At 43.3% G+C, this 24,218-nt stretch overlaps 1 protein-coding gene across 1 annotated transcript in view; it reads right to left on the bottom strand.

Moving 5' to 3' along the window:
- Positions 1-1,924, bottom strand: part of LOC120936164 (cytochrome P450 2K6-like) — a 31,226-nt gene extending 29,302 nt beyond the window's left edge. The window contains exon 1 of the mRNA XM_040348316.1: positions 1,616-1,924. Coding sequence (XP_040204250.1) covers positions 1,616-1,801 — 186 coding nt within the window. The 5' untranslated portion in view covers positions 1,802-1,924. The remainder of the gene's footprint in view (positions 1-1,615) is intronic.
- Between the last annotated feature and the right edge of the window lie 22,294 nt (positions 1,925-24,218).

Genomic DNA, 24,218 nt, shown 5'->3' with positions numbered 1-24,218 from the left:
TGATGACATGGAAGATATGAATACACCTCAGCTCCAGGCGTTCAAATTAGGATAAATATGCAAGAGAGAACCAGGAGAATCCAATAGCGTAATAACGTTTATTAAAATTGAACAATAAAAAACAGGGAAAGCCAAATGGCCTCTTACTTTAAAAGGTGCCTACCCGGCACTGGGGCTGCAGACTTGTCACCGCCAATCTGCGGTTCAAAATTGGGTTCAAGTAGTGGAACGCCACCGCCGTAGCTCCACCACGAGATCCTAGCTGTCAGCTCACAGGACGTCACGTGACCAGGACCGCGTCCGACGTACGTTTCGTTAGAATAACGTCTTCAGGGGGCGCCCCCTGAAGACATTTGTATTGGATTCTCCTGGTTCTATTGGATTCTCCTGGTTCAGGGCGCCCCCTGAAGACGTTATTCTAACGAAACATATGTCGGAGGCGGTCCTGGTCACGTGACGTCCTCCCGTCCTGTGAGCTGACAGCTACTGTAGGATCTTGTGGTGGAGCTACGGCGGTGGCGTTCCACTACTTGAACCCAATTTTGAACCGCAGATTGGCGGTGACAAGTCTGCAGCCCCAGTGCCGGGTAGGCACCTTTTAAAGTAAGAGGCCATTTGGCTTTCCCTGTTTTTTATTGTTCAATTTTAATAAACGTTATTACGCTATTGGATTGTAGATTATTTATTTTGTCATACACTATATGTGGCAACTGTTTATCACTATTTATGTGTGTGGTTTAGCGCCCTCTATCCTTTATTTTCAACAATAAATTTGGCCCAATTTTTTTATATATTGTAAAAAGATAATGTTATGCCGAGTAAAATGATACCCATGTGGTTTAGCGCCCTCTATCCTTTATTTTCAACTTTCACAATTCAGTATTGTTTTAAGAGGAGCAGCATTTTTCTTATTTTTAATTTATTAATTAGGTTGGCGCGGAATTTTTACCCTTTCAAATTTATTGTTGTCTTATTTTTTAATTCTAAAAAGTGATTTTTTTCCCAAAAAAGTGCGCTTGTAAGACCGCTGCGCAATAACGGTGTGACAAAAAGTATTGCAATGACCGCCATTTTATTCTCTAGGGTGTTAGAAAAAAAAATATATAATGTTTGGGGGTTTTAAGTAATTTTTCTAGCAAAAAAAATGTTTTAGTCTTGTAAACACCAAATCTGAAAAACACCTTCTGTCCTTAAGTGGTTAGAGGCAACAGTGCTCTGTATTAGTTACACAGTTACATAGCAATTAGGATGAAAAAATACAATTTTGTTCAACCAAAGGAAAAAAAGAAAAAGAATAGAAACGTTCTATATACAATATCCTTTACCCACAGTTGATCTACAAGAAAGCAAAACCCAATAAAGCATGATATAATTTGCTCCAGCGGGGGGTGGGGGAGGGTAATTCTTCCGTTCTTTCTTAATAATTAAAATATAAAAGGAATGCTAGTAATTGCACAAAAGTGTAAAACATTTGGTTGAATATGTTAATATTTTAGTTGCATTAACATTCCTTCAATTTTTGTAAAGCTTCCATTCAAGCCAAATGCCTTTGCCAAGTAAAGTAAAACACTGTATGCCAACTATCATATCATTTTGGGTACACAGGTCGCCTTACCTCTAGATAAGTAAAGTGTGGCTTCTTTAAATTCATAATATGTACATTTCCAATGAGTGGCAAAGCCCATGGTCCTGGAGGAAAATTTCTGACATTGCCTTTGTTCCACTGATACAATATATTAAGGATATATAATATGGATAGGGCCAACACAAAGTATGTAGCTACGGAGAATCCGAAATCCATTGTTGCTATTAGCTATTGGAAGAGTCCGAACTTGGCAGCTACTGAACAGTTATTCATTTTCTGTCTTTTATAAGAGAAAGAGGTCTTTCACCTTTAATCCAGTGATTAGACCAGTCCTGTGCAAGTTAATAACAAACAATATTAAGAAATGGTAAGTTTAGGGCATAAAAAAATAAATAAATGACAAACTTTGTTTTAAGAAGAACAATTTTACTTGATCCATCGGAGAGGGGAATAGATCAGGTGCCAAAGGGCAGCTGAGCTTTCTAATACATTTTTGGTAACTCCCCCCCCTCCATTCTTCCTAAGTTAAACTGCACACCCCTCCTCAGCTGTGCCATTGCCACTGCATTTTCCCTTCACTTCTTGCCAGCTTTGACATCTTCTTTGTTTAATCCATTGGATGGCTATGACTAGGGATGAGCCGAACACCCCCTGGTTCAATTCGCAGCAGAACATGCGAACAGGCAAAAAATTTGTTCGAACACGCGAACACCATTAAAGTCTATGGAACATGAACATGACAAATCAAAAGTGCTAATTTTAAAGGTTAATATGCAAGTTATTGTCATTAAAATGTTTTTGGGGACCCAGGTCCTGCCCCAGGGGACATGTATCAATGCAAAAAAAGTTTTAAAAACTAAATTTTTTTCAGGAGCAGTGATTTTAATAATGCTTAATGTGAAACAATAAAAGTGAAATATTCCTTTAAATTTCATACCTGGAGAGTGTCTATAGTATGCCTGTAAAGTGGTGCATTTTTCCCATGTTTAGAACAGTCCCTGCACAAAATGACATTTCTAATGGAGAAAAAGTCGTTTAAAACAAAATTGTGTGCCCTTCAGGTCTGGTATGGATATTAAGGGGAACCCTGTGCCATTTTTTTAAATAGCTAAGGGGTCCCCCTCAAAATCCATACCAGACCCTTTAGGTCTGGCATGCATTTTGATGGAAACCCTGCACCAAAAAAAAATGGCATGGGGGTCCCCCAAAAATCCATACCAGACCCTTATCCGAGCACCTGAAGGGCCTGGTATGGAATTTGGGGGTTCCCCTTAATATTCATACCAGACCCAAAGGGCCTGGTAATGGACTGGGTGGCGGAACCCATGCTGTTTTTTTCAATTACTTTTATCTGTACTGCAGGGACCCAAAAATTCATTATAGCCGCGAGGTACGAAATTTAAATGAATATTTCACTTTTATTGTTCCATTTTTAAAATCACTGCTCCCAAAAAAAAGACAGTTTTTAAAACTTTTTTTTGCATTGATACATGTCCCATTGGGCAGGACCCGGGTCCCCAAACACTTTTTATGACAATAACTTGCATATTAACCTTCAAAATTAGCACTTTTGATTTCTCCCATAGACTTTTAAAGGGTTTTTCATTTCGAATTTGCAGCAAACACCATAAATTATTCGCTATTCGGCGAACAGGCGAACACCGATGTTCGACTCGAATATCGGGCTCATCCCTAGCTATGACGATATACTGTAACTATTATCCATGCATGCTGACATCAGAAATGGGCCAAGACTGTACATTGTACTGCGCATTAGCTACAGTCAGTGTACACACTTATAAAGTTTGTACTACCAAATGACCATGCATGCTAACAATATTTGGTTTTAAAAGCTTAGTTCCCACTTTAACCCAGTTCCCTAACTGATAACTTGTATACATCTACCTTATCAACTAATTAGGAGGAGGAGGAGAAGGATGGGCCAGGTCACTAAGGTGTGTGTGTGGCCTCAGTCAGCTGGCCCCTTTTTCCCCTGTGAATCACAGAGGCGAATAGTTCTTCAGCCAGGGCCCGTTGTCCCTCCTCCATTCTCTGCAGTTGGTCTGCCAGGTAGCAGCTGTAGCCCTCTACAGGGTTGAGGGGGCCCTCATGATGGCAGCTGCGTCCCTGATAACCTGCAGAGACTCCTCCTCCAACTGGGACATGCGCTTTGGTCTCTTCACTCTCATCTCGAGGGGAGGCACCTGTGATTCTGCGCTCCCTCTGGCCTGGGTACCTGCTGACTGCCACTTGGCCCAGCCTCCTCCTGTCTGCCACTCACCCCTTCCACCTCCTGGCTGCCACATTCCGGAGCCTCCTATTCTTGGCTGAGCTCTTCCTGTGTATAAAAAATGGACATGGTTTTATTTTTTGCTTCATCAATCACACACATTTTAAAGCTCATGACTGTTGCAATTAGAATGTTATTATCGAAATTGAACAGACTCTCAATCTGACCCCTGCAGTTGGCATCCCTGTCACACTCATTTCTGGCCACGCCTTTTTTGTTTTTGTTTAAATCTTTCATTTTGGTTAAAAAAAACATCTCGTTAAACCAACAATAATTTGAGGCCAAGAAATATGTTGTAAACTACTATACCTGACTGAAGATGTTCAGATCTGGCTCTTCGATCTCAGCCTGCTCCTCGACACCCTCTGCAGGGGTGGGTGGAACAGTGGAAGGAACGCTGGAGGGAACGGTGGAGGGGAGGGTGGAGGGAAGACTGGAAAGTGATTTTCTGGCTTCTATCTGATCGTCCAGAAAACTGAGGTGTTTGAAGTACCACAGCTTGGGTACATCAACTTTGTCTGCTACTGCTCCTGATCTCAGCGAAGCGTGGACCTCTTTATATTGCTTCTTATAAGCATTCCTCGGGTTATTTATTTTGTTGTTTATCATGGTGAAATCTGCCTTTGGGATCCATGTCTGCATATAAATGGCTAATTGTTCAATTGTTGCCCTTCTTACAACGCTGTTGTGATACTGGTTGTTCTTTATCTCCCAGAGGTTGCGCAGTTCCCTATATTTGTCGATGAACCTCATCAGGATCTCTGGCTCTCTCAATTTATCCATAATTGCTAGAAGATCAAACAAAAGACATATAAACACTAGGTCAGCTTAAATTGTCCTTATCTTATCACAATCTAGACCTTTAAACGCAGTGTGTACTGCTGCCACTAATGCCCATCTCTGCACCATTGTTGTGTAATGATGATTTACCTGCAGACCCTGTGTTTACATCTAATAAATAAGCGGCATTCATATGCAAAAGTAAAGACAGCATTCATGAAGGCACCATTCATGTGTATATTATGCCCCTCTGCATTGATGAGACGATACACTGTTTAATCACCTCTGTCCAACAATCACAATCATTGCCTGATCTGATACACAGTAAAATAATCTGTTTTTGAGTCTCACAGATATATACTGTATATGTCTCATAGCAGATGGAGAGCAAAATTGCATTGGGGCCCCAAGATTAATTTGGTTAAGGGTCCAATCAACATAAACCCGACATCCCTGCCTTGATATCATGACTCAAGTATATATAGGCCACTTCTGGCCCCAGTTTCATTTTTACCTTCTTTTCAGTCGTTCAGCACTTCCGCTCGTCCTTACTCCGCGTACCCAACGTAGTCACGTTGTTCTCATTATATATCCAGCGCATGCGTGAAACGCCGCCCTCTTCGCCCGCCCATGACGGACTTTTTCCTCTATTCCACGGCCCTTCTTAGTGTGAAACGACAATATGGCGGTGTCACATGTGCGTGGTATACCCCGTACCGACGAGGAAAGCCCGGAGGCGGGAACGTCCCGATCCAGGCCCAGACGATACAAGGCCACGAATATGTCACTTGAAGAGATGGTGGAGATGGTGAACATACTGCGGAGGAAAGATTACGATGGTGATCATGGGCCATACCACACCCCTTATCTGAGGAAGGCCCAAATAATGGACAAAATGGCGAGGAGTCTTTACCATAACTTTGGGGTCAGGAGATCCAAGGAGCAGCTCCGTAAAAGGTGGTCTGACCTGAAATTGCAGGAGCCGGAGCAGTATAGGAAGATCAAGAAAATTATTGACAAAAGTACATATTTTCATGTGTTTATTGCAAATTTCTTTATTATATTTTTGCATGTTTTTCTCCATGTGCTTGGTTGGCCTGGTTGTACTTTTGAACATGGCAACTTTCAGGTTAGTGGCCAAAGTGTAGTATTTTTCTGTTCGTAGTAAACATCATTCCTCAAAAATCCGATGTTTTCTGCAGATCCAGGAAAACCAGGGGTCAAGTCCTGGGGAAAAAAGTTTGGGAACTCCCACCCAAGATCCACTCCCCCACCAAAAAAAAAAAAAAGATACGCTCATATGCATAATTACTAAACTGCATGTTTTTTTTTCGATCCACTGTACCTTAGTAATCCTTTATGTTACTGGCTGCTTCCTGTATATGGATTCATCGGGTAGTGTGCGGGTATTCCTTCACTTCCTCGATGCCGCAATGTCTCCTGGGAGCGGCAGACCTCCGCAATGTCTCCTGGGAACAATGACAAAAGCTCCCAGGAGACATTGCGGCATCGAGGAAGTGACGAAATACCCGCGCACTACCCGATGAATCCATATACAGGAAGCGCCCAGTAACATAAAGGATTACTAAGGTTCGCCTGACAGTGACTCGAGCTGGGCATCGCCGCTTAGTGAAGGATTGGCTCGGGTGGCTCAGCTGCTCTCGGCTGCTCTAGTCCTGCAAAGGGAACCGAGTTCCTGCTGTGAAAAAAGTGCAGGAACTCTGTTCCCATGCGTTCCCGCAGGACTTGAGCCCTGAGGAAAACCACATGTAGTTATGCCTATTTGGCATAAAACAACGTTTATAAACATTGTTGTCAAGATGATGTGTTTGTTTGAACTTACTAGAATGTGAAATGCAAACCTGATTCATTCAGTGTAAAGGAGAGGATACTAAGCAGCTGGTTACACATCTGTACTCAGGAGCACCTGTGTGGCCCAACAAAACCACCTTTTTAGTGTCTCACACAAGGGATACTTTGGGGTGCCTCCATGTGTGTCACTTTGACAAAAAGTGTCAGTATTCCAGCTTTGGGAAAACAACGTGATGATTTTAGGATAGATCCAAAACAGACAATTGTACCCCACTTCCAAGCAATGTTTTCTATTTCTGCCCTCCAATATCTGTGTGCTGAGTATACCTTTTGTTTCATTTTATTAGGGGATAGAAGACTGGGAGGACATCATTCGGAGGAGGCTAGGAAGCACAAACATGCTAAACACCATCAACCTCAGCATGTGGAGGAGGTAGATGTGGAAGAAGGAGAGGTTGAAGAAGGAGGTGTGGAAGAAGGAGGTGTGGAAGAAGGCGAGGTGGAAGAAAGAGAGGTGGTGTCACAGCAACTACTACTACTCCTTTCTCAAGTGCTAGTGCAAAAATCGTTATACAAGAAATGGAATGCAGTAGTGAAATGGACATTATGAGGAATAGGATGAATGTCATTGAACAAAAATATAAAAACATCATTGACATGTTGGGGCGAATAATAGACTGCCCCCCCCCCACAATTTTTCTATGTTGTGTTCTTCGCCCAAATTTGCATTGGATAATCCACAAGCCAAAATTTGAAGATGCACACAGTGTGTCAACATGTGCTATCTGCCATCACAGGATATCTATGTCTGTGCTTTGTGGGTGCAACCCCTTCCTTGCTACTCAAGTAGGTGAGAGGAAGGGTTTGCACACCCAAAACACATCCATTGATCCCCCATGATGGCAGATAGCACATGTTGACATTTGGCATGGGATCAGGATAGAAATCCCCATTTTGCCCAACAAAATATGTGCATCTTCAAATTTTGGCTTGTTCAGGGGTGACATCACCCCATCTCATGTGTTTCTAATAAGGTTGAACATTGTAAGTTCCATTGTTTGTAGATTTTTACTTGTTTTAACCATGCCTGGTTTTCGGCCAAAAATTAAAAAAATATATATATTTTTCGACAAGAAAATTTTCAAAACGCACAAGTTGTGCACAGAATAAACCCCCCAAAAAATAAATAAAATGTGTGGCTTCTTCTTTCTATGCTCAATACCAATTTGTACATTTAAAAGTGAGTGATTACTGTGACAATTGTGGTTATTTACTAAAACAGAGAAATACATTTGGCACTACAAGTGCACTAGGAGAACCAGGGAGACAGATAAAAAAAAACCGAAGCAAGAATGGCAAAACTAGTTTTTCAAAGATCAAATTTGGTGTTTATTTTTTTTGTCTGTAAAAATTTTAATATGGTCTGGCATAGCGATGGCCCCCCTACCCGTGAAGTACTCCACGTATTTTTGACGTACATCTCAGCAGTTTGGGGGGGCCAAGCCAGTACGGCCAGTGTCCAGGCCAGTCAGGGTTTCGGAATGTCCGGCCTCAGGCCCAAGGTTCGAAAGATAGGAAACTGAATGTCTGCGCAGAAAATCCCTCCACATTATCTTCATCCGGTGGCAGTGCCAGGCCACCAGTCCGGAGACGTCGGGCTAACTCTGTTTGAGCAAATACTCCGCCATCGGACATCCGGTCATTCTTCCCCATGTCCACATACATGAATTCGTACTGTGCCGACACCACCGCCATCAACACAATACTATTAAAACCTTTAAAGTTATAATAGTATGACCCCGAACGGGGTGGCGGCACTATGCGGACGTGTTTCCCATCAATTGCCCCTCCGCAGTTAGGGAAGTCCCACCGCTGGGCAAAATGGGATGCCACAGTCTGCCATTCCTGTGGCGTGGAAGGAAACTGTGGAGTAAAAAAAAAAAATAGTACTTTTGCACATAAACATTGCAATCTGATCACAAAAAGACATCCTTGTCCACCATCAGTATAACATTTATTTGAGTATTTCAAGCCAAACATAAAATAGGCCCACTTATCAGACTCCTCACCCCTCTGATGGCCCATTAAAAATTTTAAGGGGGGGGGGATTCTAGCTGAGTTTGGGCCTTGAAAAAAAAAACCTCTAGCACTCTGCCTAAATGGAATGAGAAACAAGACATTTTAGGGGGGGCTGCAGAACTACAATGGAGCAGACAAAAAACAAGTTTCAAACAGACTAGGCTAGGTGTGTTTGGGCCAAGGATAGCATGCTGGAGAGGTTAGTTAAGGGAAATATGCATGTAGGCCAAAAAAAGAGCATTCAAAGCTTGGCCGACTCCAGGCTGCACATGCGCAATTCCGAGCCGAGCGTCACAGGCATATTTTTTTACTGGCAACCTTTTACTCTTATTGGCATTTACTGGCAGGAGAAAAGTGCCATTTTTTTACTGGCTGCCAGTAAAAATATTGACGGTTGGCAACACTGCTGGACTGGCCTACAACATGTGTGCCACCTATTAGGAATAGGACACTCTTGCCCTTAGTAATAGGACACCAACTGCCTGTGGTACCGCCACAATAGCATCCACTTTTATGCCTGTAAAAATTATAAGTCCTGATTTGACTTGAACACCTCTCGTATGTATATATTTATAGTGATGAGTTGGGTATTTTAGCTCATTGGTAGCACCAAATAGTGAGTTTACTCCACTCCAAAAGTCAGTTTTAGGGCTTTTGTGCACACTTTTATTAAAAACAAAGCAAAATTTCACATTAAAATAGTTTCCCTCGCAGGGTGTTCCACCATCAATGTGATAACCTAACAGAGGCTCTTCTTTGCGGTATTTCTGCATAGGCCTACTGCCTTGGTTCTCCAGACTGTCAAACACACAGTCCCAGTGCTTGTGCACAAAACCTTGTACTTTCCACAGCTCTGACTGTTTCTCCTGCAGCTCCTTGCTGCTACATCCTCACAGGCTCGGCCTTTCACTGTCCCAGCGTGGACAGTATGGAAAAACTGTGCTCCACACAGCTCCCTTTCACAGACTGACCCCGTCGAAAGAATGAGGTTATTCACCTCTAATCCCAGCTCCAAGATAACCCCAGCACACACCCGTCTCATTAGTGTGCATGTTTTCTGAAAAACCTGGCCCAAACTGCCAAAATAAATGGTGGCACAGGCTCTCCTCTCTATTATATATATAATAGCTCAAAAACTTAAGTACACCCCTCACATTTTTGTAAATGTTTTATTATATCTTTTAATGTGACAACACTGAAGAAAATTACACTTTGCTACAATGTAAAGTAGTGAACATACAGCTTGTATAACAGTGTAAATTTGGTGTCCCCTCAAAATAACTCCTTTAGCCATTAATGTCCAAACCTCTGGCAACAAAAGTGAGTACACTCCTAAGTGAAAATTTCCAAATTGGGCTCAATTAGCCATTTTCCCTCCCCGGTGTGTTAAATTTGGTTTTATCGCTCTCACTTTCTCATACTGGTCACTGGAAGTTCGACATGGCACCTCATGACAAAGAACTCTTTGAGGATCTGAAAAAAAGAATTGTTCCCCTACATAAAGATGGCCTAGGCTATAAGAAGATTGCCAAGACCCTGAAAGTGAGCTGCAGCATTGTGGCCAAGACCCTACAGCGGTTTAACAGGACAGGCTCCTCTCAGAACAGGCCTAACCATGGTCAACCAAAGAAGCGTCATATGCAGAGGTTGTCTTTGGGAAATAGACATATGAGTGCTGCCAGCATTGCTGCAGAGGTTGAAGGGGTGGGGGGTCAGACTGTCAGAACTCAGACCATGCGCTGCACACTGCATCAAATTGGTCTGCATAGCTGTCATCCGAGAAGGAAGTCTCTTCTAAAGATGATGCACAAGAAAGTCTGCAAACAGTTTGCTGAAGACAAGCAAACTAAGGACATGGATAACTGGAACCATGTCCTGTGGTCTGATGAAACCAAGATAAACTTATTTAGTTCAGGGGGTCTCAAGCATCTGTGGCGGCAACCAGGTGAGGACTGAGGAGTACATAGAGAAGTGTGCCTTGCCTACAGTAAAGCACGGTGGTGGGAGTGTCATGGTCTGGGGCTGCATGACTGCTGCCGGCACTAGAGAAGTACAGTTCAATGAGGGAACTATGAATGGTAACATGTACTGTGACCAGTGCCATCTTTAATATTGATTGGACCCTTGGCAAACATTTTCTTAAACCCCCCCCCCCCCCCCCCCATTCTGAGACATTAAAAAAAATAGCCAGTAGAATCAAAATCAGTTTGCTGCAGCAGATCACGCAACAATTGGAATTGGTTGCCTGAGGTTACAGCCCTTTATTATTGCTCACTGACCAGTTGCTAGAGGTTACAACACATAATTTCTGCTTGCTGATTGGTTGCTAGAAGTTGCTGCACATTATTACTGCTCACTGATTGGTCGCTATAGATTTCAGCGCATCATTACTACTAGCTGATTGGTTGCTAGAGGGTACATCACATCACTACAACTCGCTGATTGGTTGCTAGAAGTTGTAGCTCATCATTACTGCTCACTGATTGGTTGCTAGAGGAGACAACCAGAGACTGCAGACATACTACTGGAGACACTCAGAGACTGTGCACATACTACAGGAGACGCTCAGAGACTGCACACATACCACAGGAGACGGTCAGAGACTGTGCACATTCCACAGGAGAAAGTCAGAGACTGTGCACACACCACAGGAGACGGTCAGAGACTGTGCACATACCACAGAAGACGCTCAGAGACTGTGCACATACTAAAAAAGATTCTCAGAGGCTGTGCACATACTACAGGAGAAGCTCAGAGACTGCACACATACTACAGAAGATGCTCAAAGACGGCGCACATACGACATGTGATGCTCAGAGACTGAGCACATAATACAGAAGACGCTCAAAGTCTGCACACATACTACAGGAGACAGTCAGTGCCTGCACACATAACACAGGAGATGGTCAGAGACTGCGCACATACCACAAGTGATGGTCAGAGACCTTTTCAGCAGTGCACAGCTTTACAGCCCAACAACAGCTCAGGGTTTAGGATAGCAGTGTATGGGGGGGGACATACCTGTCCAGCCTTGCTTACCATGCACTTTCAGATCTCTGAAGGCGATTCTCCCACTCTGAGCTATGCTCCTACTACAGCTGCTCCCTCCTGAGCATACAGGATTCATGGGGTGGGGTCAGAGCGTCAGTGGAGCTCCCAGCCCCGCCCTCTCTCTGATGGCTGGGGAATACAAGACTGCCTCTCACCTGAGTATCCAGGCTGCATTAGGTGGGGTCAGAGCATCAGTGGAGCTCTCAGGCTCCGCCCCTTCTCTGTTGGCTCGGGATTACAGTGCTGCTTCCCATGTCCCCGTGCACTCTGCAGTGCCATCATTGCGGCCGCAATTTGCAGGTAGTGCAGGCTCAAGGGGGACAGCTGCTTTGGGCCTCACAGCAAAGACAGGGCCCAGGGTAACTGCTTCATTTGCCCTGCGTTAAAGACGGCCCTGACTGTGACATACTGAAGCAGAGCATGATCCCCCCTTCAAAGACTTGGCCACAGGGCAGTATTTCAATATGATAATGACCCCCAAACACACTTCCAAGACGACCACTGGCTTGCTAAAGAAGCTGAGGGTAAAGATGATGGACTGGCCAAGCATATCTCCAGACCTAAACCCTATTAAGCATCTGTGGGGCATCCTCAAACGGAAGGTGGAGGAGCGCAAGGTCTCTAACATCCACCAGCTCTGTGATGTCATCATGGAGGAGTGGAAGAGGACTCCAGGAGCAACCTGTGAAGCTCTGGTGAACTCCATGCCCAAGAGGGTTAATGCAGTGCTGGAAAATAATGGTGGCCACACAAAATATTGACACTTTGGACCCAATTTCGACATTTTCACTTAGGAGCTGTACTCACATTTGCCAGCGGTTTAGACATTAATGTCTGCGTGTTGAGTTATTTTGAGGGGACAGAAAATGTAGACTGTTATACAAGCTGTACACTCACTACTTTACATTGTAGCAAAGTAAAAGGTCACATGAAAAGGTATAATAAAATATTTACAAAAATGTGAGGGGTGTACTCACTTTTGTGAGGTACTGTGTGTATATATATATATTTAATAACAATAAAGTGCAGCGCAACAACATATAAATTAAATAATAACACAATTGATGATCAGATAAAGTGTACAAAATTATATATAAATATATATAAATATAACTCTAATATTAACACAAAAAGAAATCCATAAAGTGCATCAGTGAAAAAAGTCCAAAAGGTGCTCCAAATAATGAAGTGACTGATTGTGATTAAATCTCAAAAAGCTGTGATCGACAGGAAGGTTCCTTCACCAATAGCTAAAGATGGCCCCTCACCTCAGCCATTCGACCATGGCTAGGTCACAAAACTTTTGAAAAACCTCCAAGGTAAGTGTAAGGACACGTCCAAGCTTTAAAGGTTACCAGCAGGCAGCAGACAGCTCAATACTCCCAACGACCACGGAGAAATATATAAAACTACTTTCCTCGTAGCTCAGCCCTGAGCTCTGCTGCATGGATGATATGCCAAACATTTGGGAAATATTCCAAACGGACGCCAGCAGGAACAAAACGTGATGTAGGTCCATGAGGAGGACAAAAAAGGAACACAGTCTCTACCGGTTATAAGAATCTCTGCTGCCCAAGGGCTGGACCTGGATGCAATGCTGAGTTTCAGCTGAACTACCCACCATGCTATGGAATGCCTATGTATCCATTGACTGAGATCTACTTCTGCCATTGGACACCTACACGCCTTTCTTCTTATGCCTAGTACACAGCAGCGGATCTATCCGATGAAACCGGTCCACAGATAAATTCCAGCGGATCGATCCTCTCGTGTGTACGGGGCCTTACAGTAACATTAAGAGGAAAAGGGACCCAAGGAAAGTAGTTTTATAGTTTTATATATTTCTCCGTGGTCGTTGGGAGTATTGAGCTGTCTGCTGCCTGCTTGTAACCTTTAAAGCTTGGACGTGTCCTTACACTTACCTTGGAGGTTTTTCAAAAGTTTTGTGACCTAGCCATGGTCGAATGGCTGAGGTGAGGGGCCATCTTTAGCTATTGGTGAAGGAACCTTCCTGTCGATCACAGCTTTTTGAGATTTAATCACAATCAGTCACTTCATTATTTGGAGCACCTTTTGGACTTTTTTCACTGATGCACTTTATGGATTTCTTTTTGTGTTAATATTAGAGTTATATTTATATATATTTATATATAATTTTGTACACTTTATCTGATCATCAATTGTGTTATTATTTAATTTATATGTTGTTGCGCTGCACTTTATTGTTATTGATCACTATTGGGATTTCTATTTGAATTATCCTCCAGTGCTGGCTTGCATTTTTTTAAGTTTTTTGTGTATTTTCCAGCGCGGAATTTCTTCTTTATTTTTGGTATATATATATATTACATCTTTGTATTTAGCTGTTAGCCTGGAGTTTAGCTTTAAATGGTAAACTAATGCAGAGGATTTTTATCTTTATTTCATACAACTGATCCCTGATCCTATGTAAACACATCTTCAGCGCAAACCTAAAATTATAGTATTAAATATCTGTTTAAACACAAAAGCTAAGATTGATTTACTATTAGAAGTGTACTTGCCCAGAGCATGATAAAAAGCTTTTGCTGAATTATATCTATAATACTTTATTTGTGCTTGATAGTTCAGATAATTTAACACAATAATCAGCTGAAGAGATAAGAAACGACATAATAAATAAAAAAGGCGTTTTTGGAAGTCCTACACAAGAAAATATGTTGGCTTGCGATGCCAATGTGTCCTTATAAAAATTATGGCTGTGTCATACTGATTCAATAACTTTAACACCTGTTATGTCACTGACCCGGAAGGACTAGGCAGATCAGGAGTAGGGATGATCGGTTCACTTGCACAATTTCCTGGCTGCTGTTAGTAAACAAACAGGTCAGAGTCGGTTCACACTAGGGCGACACGACTTCCAGCGCAACTTTTAGAGGCGACTCCGACTCGACTTGAGCATGAACCACAGGGCGATCTGGGGCGATTTACAACACGACTTGAAGTCGTCTCCAGGACAGGAGACTTTCCAGTGGCCAATCAAACAACAATCAGCTCTAGGGGAGGGGGGAGGGAGGGGGAGGGAGAGGTTTGCCTGAGAAATGTATGTTATCTTCCTGGAAAGTCGCTTCAGTTAAGACAGTGATCAGACTTGGATCAGACTTGGAGGCGACTTCCATTGAAATCAATGGGTACAAATCGCCTACAAGTAGGATTGAAGTAGTACAGGAACTTCTTTTGAAGTCGGAGCGACTCGAGTCGTGTGTATTAACACCGCTCCCATTCACTTGCATTGTTTTTCTCGACAGCGCGACTTGGGACGACTTGAGGCGACTTCAAGTCGGATCCCAAGTCGCCCCAGTGTGAACCAGCTCTTAGGGATTTGTCATTTGGCAGCAGACTCTGTTTGTAAACAATCCATCTGAGCATCCTGGGTCAAGATGTCTGATTAGGTCTGCCTGTCAGTTTTTCAGGCAGACCTGATCGGCTCTATTCAGCCCTATTGACTGGCAGATATAAATGGACTTGTGCTCTTGAGAAGTGCATAGTATGCATATAGCATATACATTTTTAAATACAGGTGCTATGCATGCACCTTGGAGAAACATTAGTAGCTTTTTTACACTTGTTTATTTAGGAAAACACGAGTGGTAATCCACAAATGTAATGTAGCACTGTGCAATGTTACTGTTGTGCAGAACTGTTTTTTGACACAAGATGGCAGTGTCCCGCAACTTAGTCATTACAGAACCCATACAGAAATGCTTTTGGGACTTGTATGCTTCAAGCGGGAGTCTCATTCAAACTCGCTGGAACTAAACTACACTGCCCATGAGGACTAAGAGGCAGGAACATAAGCCACAAAAAGATAGAAGAGACTGTGTAGGAGGCTGGACGTGAGAGCGACAGAGAGAGCAGAGTGGATCCACGTGGGCTCAGGCTGATTTGAGCCGAGTTGAGAAGTTGCAAAGACCCCCAGAAAAAGATGATCATCCTGAGGAGGCAGTTTTGTGTGGGAACCTCAGTAGTAATACCTGATTAGTCTTGGCAAAAAGTACTGTGGCAGCTCTTACAGCAGTGGTGTTTGTGAAGTCAAGGCTGCCCAGAGACAAGTCGCTCCACGGGAGACTTCAGGCAACATGCATTGACTTCTATGATACAGAAGCTTTTTATATATAAGGATATCCAAATACCCCGCTCCACTCTGAAATTTAAAGGGACCGTCCGGAGAACCCAGTGCCGGGAGAGCCGAGCCGTGGAACACCTGGTTGAGACCCTATATATGCTTTCTACCCCTGCAGGGGTGCATAATTCTGGTGAGTGGGGATACATAAGGGGGAGCACCGGAACCACAGCGACTCCACTTGGCATAGCATGTTTGTTCACCAATCAAGTCACCAAGATGCTACTTATTGAATGAACTGATCAACTGTTGTTATTTATTCATTGCAACAGGCTGGAAGGACCTCTCTAATTCACATTTATTTGTGTATAGATAATTATATATTAATTCACATTATTGTTCACCTTCACTAATTAATCACATCGTATAGTGGTAACCTTTGTACTATGTGGATTTAATTGCCTATTTCTAAAGGTTTTACCACTCTTGCTTTGTATATATTTTATATCTCACTCTTGTTTTGTATATATCTTATACATTGCTGTCAGAGGGTTGTCACATACTCCTACACAGTGTGTGTATTGCATTAACATTTTGTTTATTATTTATACTTCACGTTATGGTACATATTGCCATCTAGTGGACACCTAACAATTTGTTTTTCCTTGAACACATTTTATTTACACACTTTTATTTTAAGACCTTCGCTACTAGCGGTTAGGATCACTTTATGGTTGCTATTATTAGCTAAGCCTTTTCCCTGCTCAAAACAGGAAGTGCACAGACAGCGCCACCACCCCCACTTTCTGTTTTTCATCCTGAGGAGGCAGGCAGCAGACCGGGTCATCGCCACCTTCATAGCCATCCTAGAGGAGGACAAAAGGGGCCCTCCCTCCACATGGAAGGTCATCACTTTTCCCTGCTGCACTGTAGAACCTGGAGAGAGGGTTCCTACCCCACACAATGCTGCCATTGCACTCAAGACAGTTGTCGCAGCCAGTTCCTAGAGTCTAGGCATTAAATTCTAGGCATTAAATTCCATCCAGTGCTGCAGGCTAACCCCCTACTTAAGGGCCCCACCTAGTCGGCAGAAGATTTCTTCATATGCTTAGGTTATCTGCTAAAGGTTACTTGCCTAAATTCCTGAGAGTTAAATCCTGACTCTTTTCACTGGAAGACCACAAGGGAGCTAGCCATGCATTTTGTTCCTTTCTCCTTCGCTCACTTGGGGAAAAATCTCTCCGTTTGGGAGCTCACGTTTTAATCTTCAGTTCTGCAGGAAGGGTGGGAGTGAATTAAAGTGGTACTGTTTTGTGTTATATTGCCTTTTTCTGTTGGTGTTTTGCCGTTTGAAAGACTCAGACAATTTTATTTATTTTTTTTGCATGTTTTGCTATTTTTGTGACACAAATACATTAAATATTCATCTCATCAGTGTGTATGTGGTTATCCTTTGTTTGACAGCCAGGGAGTCACCTGGTCAAGGTATTTTGATGGCGTCAGCAGAGGAAATACTCAGGGCTCATTAGAAAACAGGGTACCTAAAATACTTAGCAGCTCCTAGATAGGTAGCGCTTCCATAATATATTATAGTATTAACAGAAATTAATGACCCAATGTTATTAACTGGTGGCCACTATGAAGTAAGCATGATTCCATCTAGTACTGCCAGGGAAAAACATATGTACAGGAGCAAATTTTATTCATTTTGTTGCTGCCAAACAAACCCCTAAAGAATGCATTTGCTGAGCCCACACTCTAAAGCAGGAGTCACAAAACTTTCTAAAGAAAGGGCCAGTTTACTGTCCTTCAGACTTTAGGGGGTTGGACTGTGCCCAGTAGGAGTAAACAATACCCAATCTTTGGTATTAACCGCTTGCCCAACGCCCACCGTAGTTTTACGACGGCAGGTCGGCTCTGCTGCGCAAAATCACGTAATATTACTTGATTTTGCATTTCAGCCACTAGGGGTGCTCGCACGTGCCCCCTGGTCGCCCCTGGTGCCGACGCGTGTGCCCGGCAGGCGCGATCACCGCCAGGCACCCGCGATCGCTCGTTACAGAGCGACAACCGGGAGCTGTGTGTATAAACACATAGCTCCCGGTCCTTTCAGGGAGAGAAATGACTGATCGCATGTTTATACAATGTATGAACAGCGATCTGTCATTTCCCCTAGTCAGTCCAACCCCCCCTTCAGTTAGAACACACCTAGGGAACATAATTAACCCCTTCCTTGCCCCCTAGTGTTAACCCCTGCCAGCGACATTGTTACAGTAATCAATGCATTTTTATAGCACTGATCGCTCTAAAAATGCCAATGGTCCCAAAAATTTCTCAAAAGTGTCCGAAGTGTCCGCCATAAGGTCGCAATACCGATAAAAATCGCAGATCGCCGCCATTACTAGTAAAAAAAAAATATTAATAAAAATGCCATAAAACTATCCCCTATTTTGTAAACGCTATAACTTTTGCGCAAACCAATCAATAAACGCTTATTGCGATTTTTTTTTACGAAAAATATGTAGAAGAATACGTATCGGTCTAAACTGAGGAAAAATATTGTTTTTTTATATAGTTTTGGGGGATATTTATTACAGCAAAAAGTAAACAATATTCGTTTTTTTTTTTTTAAATTGACGCTCTATTTTTGTTTATAGCGTAAAAAATAAAAAACGCAGAGGTGATCAAATACCACCAAAAGAAAGCTCTATTTGTGGAAAAAAAGGACGCCAATTTTGTTTGGGAGCCACGTCGCAAGACCGTGCAATTGTCAGTTAAAGCGACGCAGTGCCGAATCGCAAAAAGTGGCCCGGTCATTGACTAGCAAAATGGTCTGGGGCCAAAATGGGTGGAATAGTGCCCCGTTTTTGTTGCCAGTTGAAGGATTTATGCCCCATCTTTGGTTTTAGTGGAAGGAATAGTGCCCATTGTTGGTGTCAGAGGCAGCAATTATACCCCATTGCTGGTGTCACTGGCAAGAATAATGCCTCAAGGACCGGATAAAGGCAAAGTGCCCCATCGGGCCCCAGGGCCACAGATTGGAGACCGCTGCTCTAGAGATTATTATGTTGATTGTAGAGGTCGTCCGATATGAGTTTTTCTCTGGCCGATGCCGATATTTAGAAATCGCGGCGGCTGATGGCCAATATATGTTGTTGATTTTTGCGGCCGATATTTTAGGCCAATTTTCTTTTCTTTTTCCTCCATCTCAGAAAATCTAGGGTGGGGAGGAGGTTATTGTTTAGGGTGGAGAGGTGAGGTGCAGCCTATGAGTGTCCATCAGTGCAACCTCATTAGTGCCCACCAGTTCAGCCTGTCAGTGTCCATCAGTGCAGCCCAACAGTGCAGCCTGTCAGTGCCCCATCAGTGCCCACCGGTGCAGCCCATCATTGCAGCCCATCAGCCCCACCTCATCAGTGCCTACCAGTGCAGCCCATCATCAGTGCCCACCAGTGCATCCCATCATTGCCCACCAGTGCCAACCAGTGCTTCCCAACAGTGCCAACCAGTGCATCCCACCAGTGAAAACCAGTGCATCTCACCAGTGCATCACATCAGTGCCCACCAGTACAGCTCATCAGTGCCCACCAGTACAGCCTAATAATTTCATTCACTGCCACCTCCTTAGTGCCCACTAGCGGAGCGGGCTCCATTCCGTCCACTCGCCTGACCAAAGACAGCTCCATTCGTCCCCTGACATGCTGCGCGCGCCGCCTCTGCCTCCAGATTACAAACCCCAGAATGCAGCGCGGTCGGTAACAGCCAATCGGCGTCCGCCGCTGCCAACTTCCTCCACTGGGGAAAAATAAATAAATCAACAGACAGTGGCTGTGATAGCAGCCGTTTAGAATAGACGGTAGGTGGCCAGGGGGATTTCCACCCAGCACGCCCGTGCCTCAGATCCCTCACAATCAGCATTTTTTACATAATAATCGACCGATGCCGATTTATTTAAAAAGGCAAAATATCGGCCGATATGTCGGTCGACCTATAGTTGATTGACATCACATAGTTGCCTTGTTTTTAGGTTGATGTCTATCAGTGATAAGGGGAATAAAAATTTGGAGGAAAGGGGCAGGAAAAGTCTTTCTACTAACTACTGTATACCTTGCACACCATTACAAGTCTGTATCATAGCTCTGTACTATGCATTAGTGCAAGCCCTGTGTCAATTTTTTTACTATGCTTATACCATGTCAGGGCCTATCACTGTCACAATAATATATACAGTATCTCACAAAAGTGAGTACACCCCTCACATTTTTGTAAATATTTTATTACATCTTTTCATGTGACAACACTGAGGAAAGGACACTCTGCTAAAATGTAAAGTAGTGAGTGTACAGCTTGTATAACAGTGTAAATTTGCTATCCCCTCAAAATAACTCAACACACAGCCATTCATGTGTAAACCACTGGCAACAAAAATGAGTACACCCCTAATTGAAAATGTCCAAATTGGGCATAAAGTGTCAATATTTTGTGTGGCCACCATTATTTTCCAGTACTGCCTTAACCCTCTTGGGCATGGAGCTCACCAGAGCTTCACAGGTTGCTACTGGAGTCCTTTTCCACTCCTCCATGACGACATCACAGAGCTGGTGGATGTTGGAGACCTTGCGCTCCTCAACCTTCCATTTGAGGATGACCCACAGATGCTCAATAGGGTTTAGGTCTGTAGACATGCCTGTTCTGAGTGGAACCTGTCCTGCTAAACCGTTGTATGGTCTTGGCCACCGTGTTGCAGCTCAGTTTCAGGGTCTTGGCAATCTTCTTATAGCCTAGGCCATCTTTATGCAGAGCAACAATTCTTTTTATCAGATCCTCAAAGAGTTCTCTGCCATGAGGTGTCATGTTGAACTTGTATAGTGACCAGTATGAGAGAGTGAGAACGATAAAACCAAATTTAACACACCTGTTCCCCATTTACACCTGAGACCTTGTAACACTAACGAGTCACATGACCTTGGGGAGGGAAAATGGCTAATTGGGCCCAATTAGGAAATTTTAACTTAGGGGTGTACTTATTTTTGTTGCCAGTGATTTAGACATTAATGGCTGTGTGTTGAGTTATTTTGAGGGGACAGCAAATTACACTCACTACTACTAAGTGTAATTTCTTCAGTGTTGTTACACAAAAATATATAATAAAATATTTACAAAAATTTGAGGGGTGTACTCACTTTTGTGAGATACTGTATATATATATATATATATATATATATATATATATATATATATATATATATATATATATATATAATAAAATAAATCAGCAACAACTAAGAAAAAAAATTAAAGAATATTCTTTCAACATCAACAGCTAAAGGTGCATCTATAAATAATTAACTAGCTAGGTTATACAGTATATAGATAATTTTTTAACTTTTGTTTGTATGGACTTTATACTTTTAGTTTTGTTGCTTAAAGCGGAGGTCCACCCTTAAAAAAAGACAAATGATACTTACCAGAAATGGCTGTTGCTAGGCAGATCGTCCTAATCTGCCACTTCCTTGTTAGCAGTGATCTTTTCTCTTTTCCTCCCCACGTTGCCTTCTGGGAGATGGGGTGCGCTGTCTTCTGGGAACTGTGTGTCTCCCAGAGGACAGCTGCCCATTCATAAAGCGCATGAGCAGTATAAAATGGGCAGTTAAGCCGCAAGGCACATGATCCAGAGGATGGATTGGCCTAGGGCGGCCGACATCGCAGGCACGCTGGACAGGTAAGAGTGCTTACTAAAAGTCAGCAGCTACTTTTCCGCTTTAACTACTAAGATTTTAAGTCTATTAGATATACTGGGCCAGATTCACGTAGATCAGCGGATCTTTAGATCCGCTTGATCTATCTGATTTAAGATCCGCTCCCGCAAGTTTGAGAGGCAAGTGGGTAATTCACAAACCACTTACCTCCAAACTTAAAAATCCCCCAGCGGAATTCAAATTCCGTGGCTAGGGGGAGTGTACTATTTAAATCAGGCGCGTTCCCGTGCCGATTTAAATGAGCATGCGCCGTCCGCGGGATTTCCCGGCGTGCATTGCTCCCACTGACGTCGCTAGGACGTCAATGGTTTCGACGCTTACGTAAACGACGTCCATCCGTATTCGAGAACGACTTAGGCAAACAACGTAAAAAAAATTAAATTTGACGCGGGAACAATGGCTATACTTAACATTGGCTGCGCCTCATAGAAGCAGGGGTAAGTATACGCCGGGAAAGCCACTACGAATACGTCGTAAGAACACTGCGTCGGGTCCGCGTACGTTCGTGAATTTGCGTATCTCGCTGATTTACATATTATTGAACGTAAATCAGCGGGAACGCCCCAGGCGCCATTTTCTTAAAGGTGAATTGACAATGGCATATAGTCAAACAAGAAGTCCTCCCCTATATAACCCCTCAGGGTTACAGGCTACACAGGAAGCACCTCAGTTTTGTTGCAAAAAAAATAATATTCCAAAAAAGATGGGAGGGACCTCTGTGTCCGGTGATGTACTCTAAGAAATAGCCATAATAATGACTATGTGGGATGTCCTAAAGCAATGCACTTGAGGGGAGGTAGACACAAACACAGAAACTGCCACATGAGAAGGACTTCTTCTGCCAACCGAAACATACTGTGGCCAAAGCAGCATCCTTTGTGGCTTTGATATCCATCTGGTAAAATTCTGTGAATGTATGAACAAAAAACCATGTAGTGGCCTTAAAATGCTGAGCCTTTGACACCTGATGGCCCAAGATGCCCCCACACACTTGGTAGCGAGCGCATTTACCAAAAAAGGGGTGGGGGACCTTGCCCTTTTAAGCCATAGGCTCAAATAATTAACTGGCGGATCCAATGAAAATAGTTAACTTGGATGCCTCCTGCCCATCCTGGGTTCTACTTGGCAGCACATACCAGGATTCCTGACCTGTACCGATAATTCAAGTAATTCTGACCACCTGAACTACCTCCAGAGTATGCAGTGACCTTACTCTCGCCAACTGAGGATCAGAAAAAAAGGCAAGACATTGTCTTGATTCAAGTGAAAACTAGAAACCACTCTGGACAATAAAAATGGGTGAGGATGCAACATCACCTTATCATGATGCAAGACCAAGAAGAGGTTCCTTGCATGAAAGAGCCGCCAACTCTGAAGCCTCGTACACTGCCAGGAGAGAATTTGGCCGGGAATCCCGGCCATTTGTATGCTCCCTAGGAGTTTTCCCAACAGGAAAACAGCCATGAATCCCGACGGGAAATAGAGAACCTGCTCTCTACTTTCCCGTCGGGATTACTGGCAGAGTGTTTCCTGCCGTGAAAACCGGTCGTCTGTATGCTTACCTGGAGGGCAGAAAAACTGTGCATGCTCGATAACACTTCGACGCATGCACGGTAGCATACCACGTTAGTGTGGGGTGTAGCAAGATGGCAGCGGCATAATCAAATGTGACGAGACACCAGCTCATCATAGTCAATGACATCACTGCGTTCTTGCCATTCAAAAGAACGGTGGGTTTTTGTGTGGCCGTGTGTATACACGGCTTTTCAAGGCAAGCCTGCCAGGAATCCCATCAGGAAAACCAACGTATTTTTTCCCGATGGGATTTCCGGTCGTGTGTACAGGGCTTGACACTCCACTTAGTGAAGTGATAGCAACCAAAGAAGCCACCTTCCTAGCTAAAGGACTAACAAAATGTTGCAATTGGTTAAAAAAATGGCCTCTACAAGGACAGGCAAGGTAAAATTCAAATCCCAAGGACACAAGAGTGGCCTGACAGGCAGAACAGTCTACTTACATGCTGTATGAAGTATAAATCAAGGAGTGAGAAACAACGGCCTCTGGAAAAAAATGGATAGGGGCGAATCTGACCCATAATGGTACTTAACTACTTCAATACCAGGCACTTTTGCCCCTTCCCGTCCAGGACAGTTTTTAGCCTTTAGCGCTGTTGCACTTTGAATGACAATTGCACGGTCATGCAACACTCTACCCAAACAACATTTTTATCATTTTGTTCCCACAAATAAAGCTTTCTTTTTGGTGGTATTTGATCACCTCTGCAGGTTTTATTTTTTTCTAAACAAAGTAAAAAAGACAGAAATTAAAAAAAAAAATGTTTTCTTTTTTTTCGGTTATAAAATGTCGTTTTCTCCTTCACTGACGGACACTGACCGGCACAGAGAAACTGCAAAACAATGCAGACTTACCATTCCTGCTGCAGAACTCTTCACCCATCACGGTGGACTTTGTCATAAAAGACCTTCAGGGACTGGGTCCCCCTTAATGTGTGGTCCACTCCACTGGACCTGCACCCTGCAGGAAAGCACCTTGGTCAGAACAAACACTGCACAGGGTTCCATTACGCAGGGTCCAGAGCATAAAGGCTGCATTACAGGCAAACATTAAAGTGGTGTTTCACCCAAAAAAACACACTAAAAGCCAGAAGCTATACATACTGCAGCTGCTGGCTTTTAATAAATGGACACTTACCTGTCCTGGAGTCCAGCGATGTCATCAGCCGCAGCTGATCTTTCCATC

Source organism: Rana temporaria, chromosome 4 (assembly GCF_905171775.1).
Source record: "Rana temporaria chromosome 4, aRanTem1.1, whole genome shotgun sequence".
NCBI lineage: Eukaryota > Metazoa > Chordata > Amphibia > Anura > Ranidae > Rana > Rana temporaria.
The sequence above is the reverse complement of the archived record's forward strand: the minus strand, read 5'-3'. Positions and strand labels throughout refer to the sequence as shown.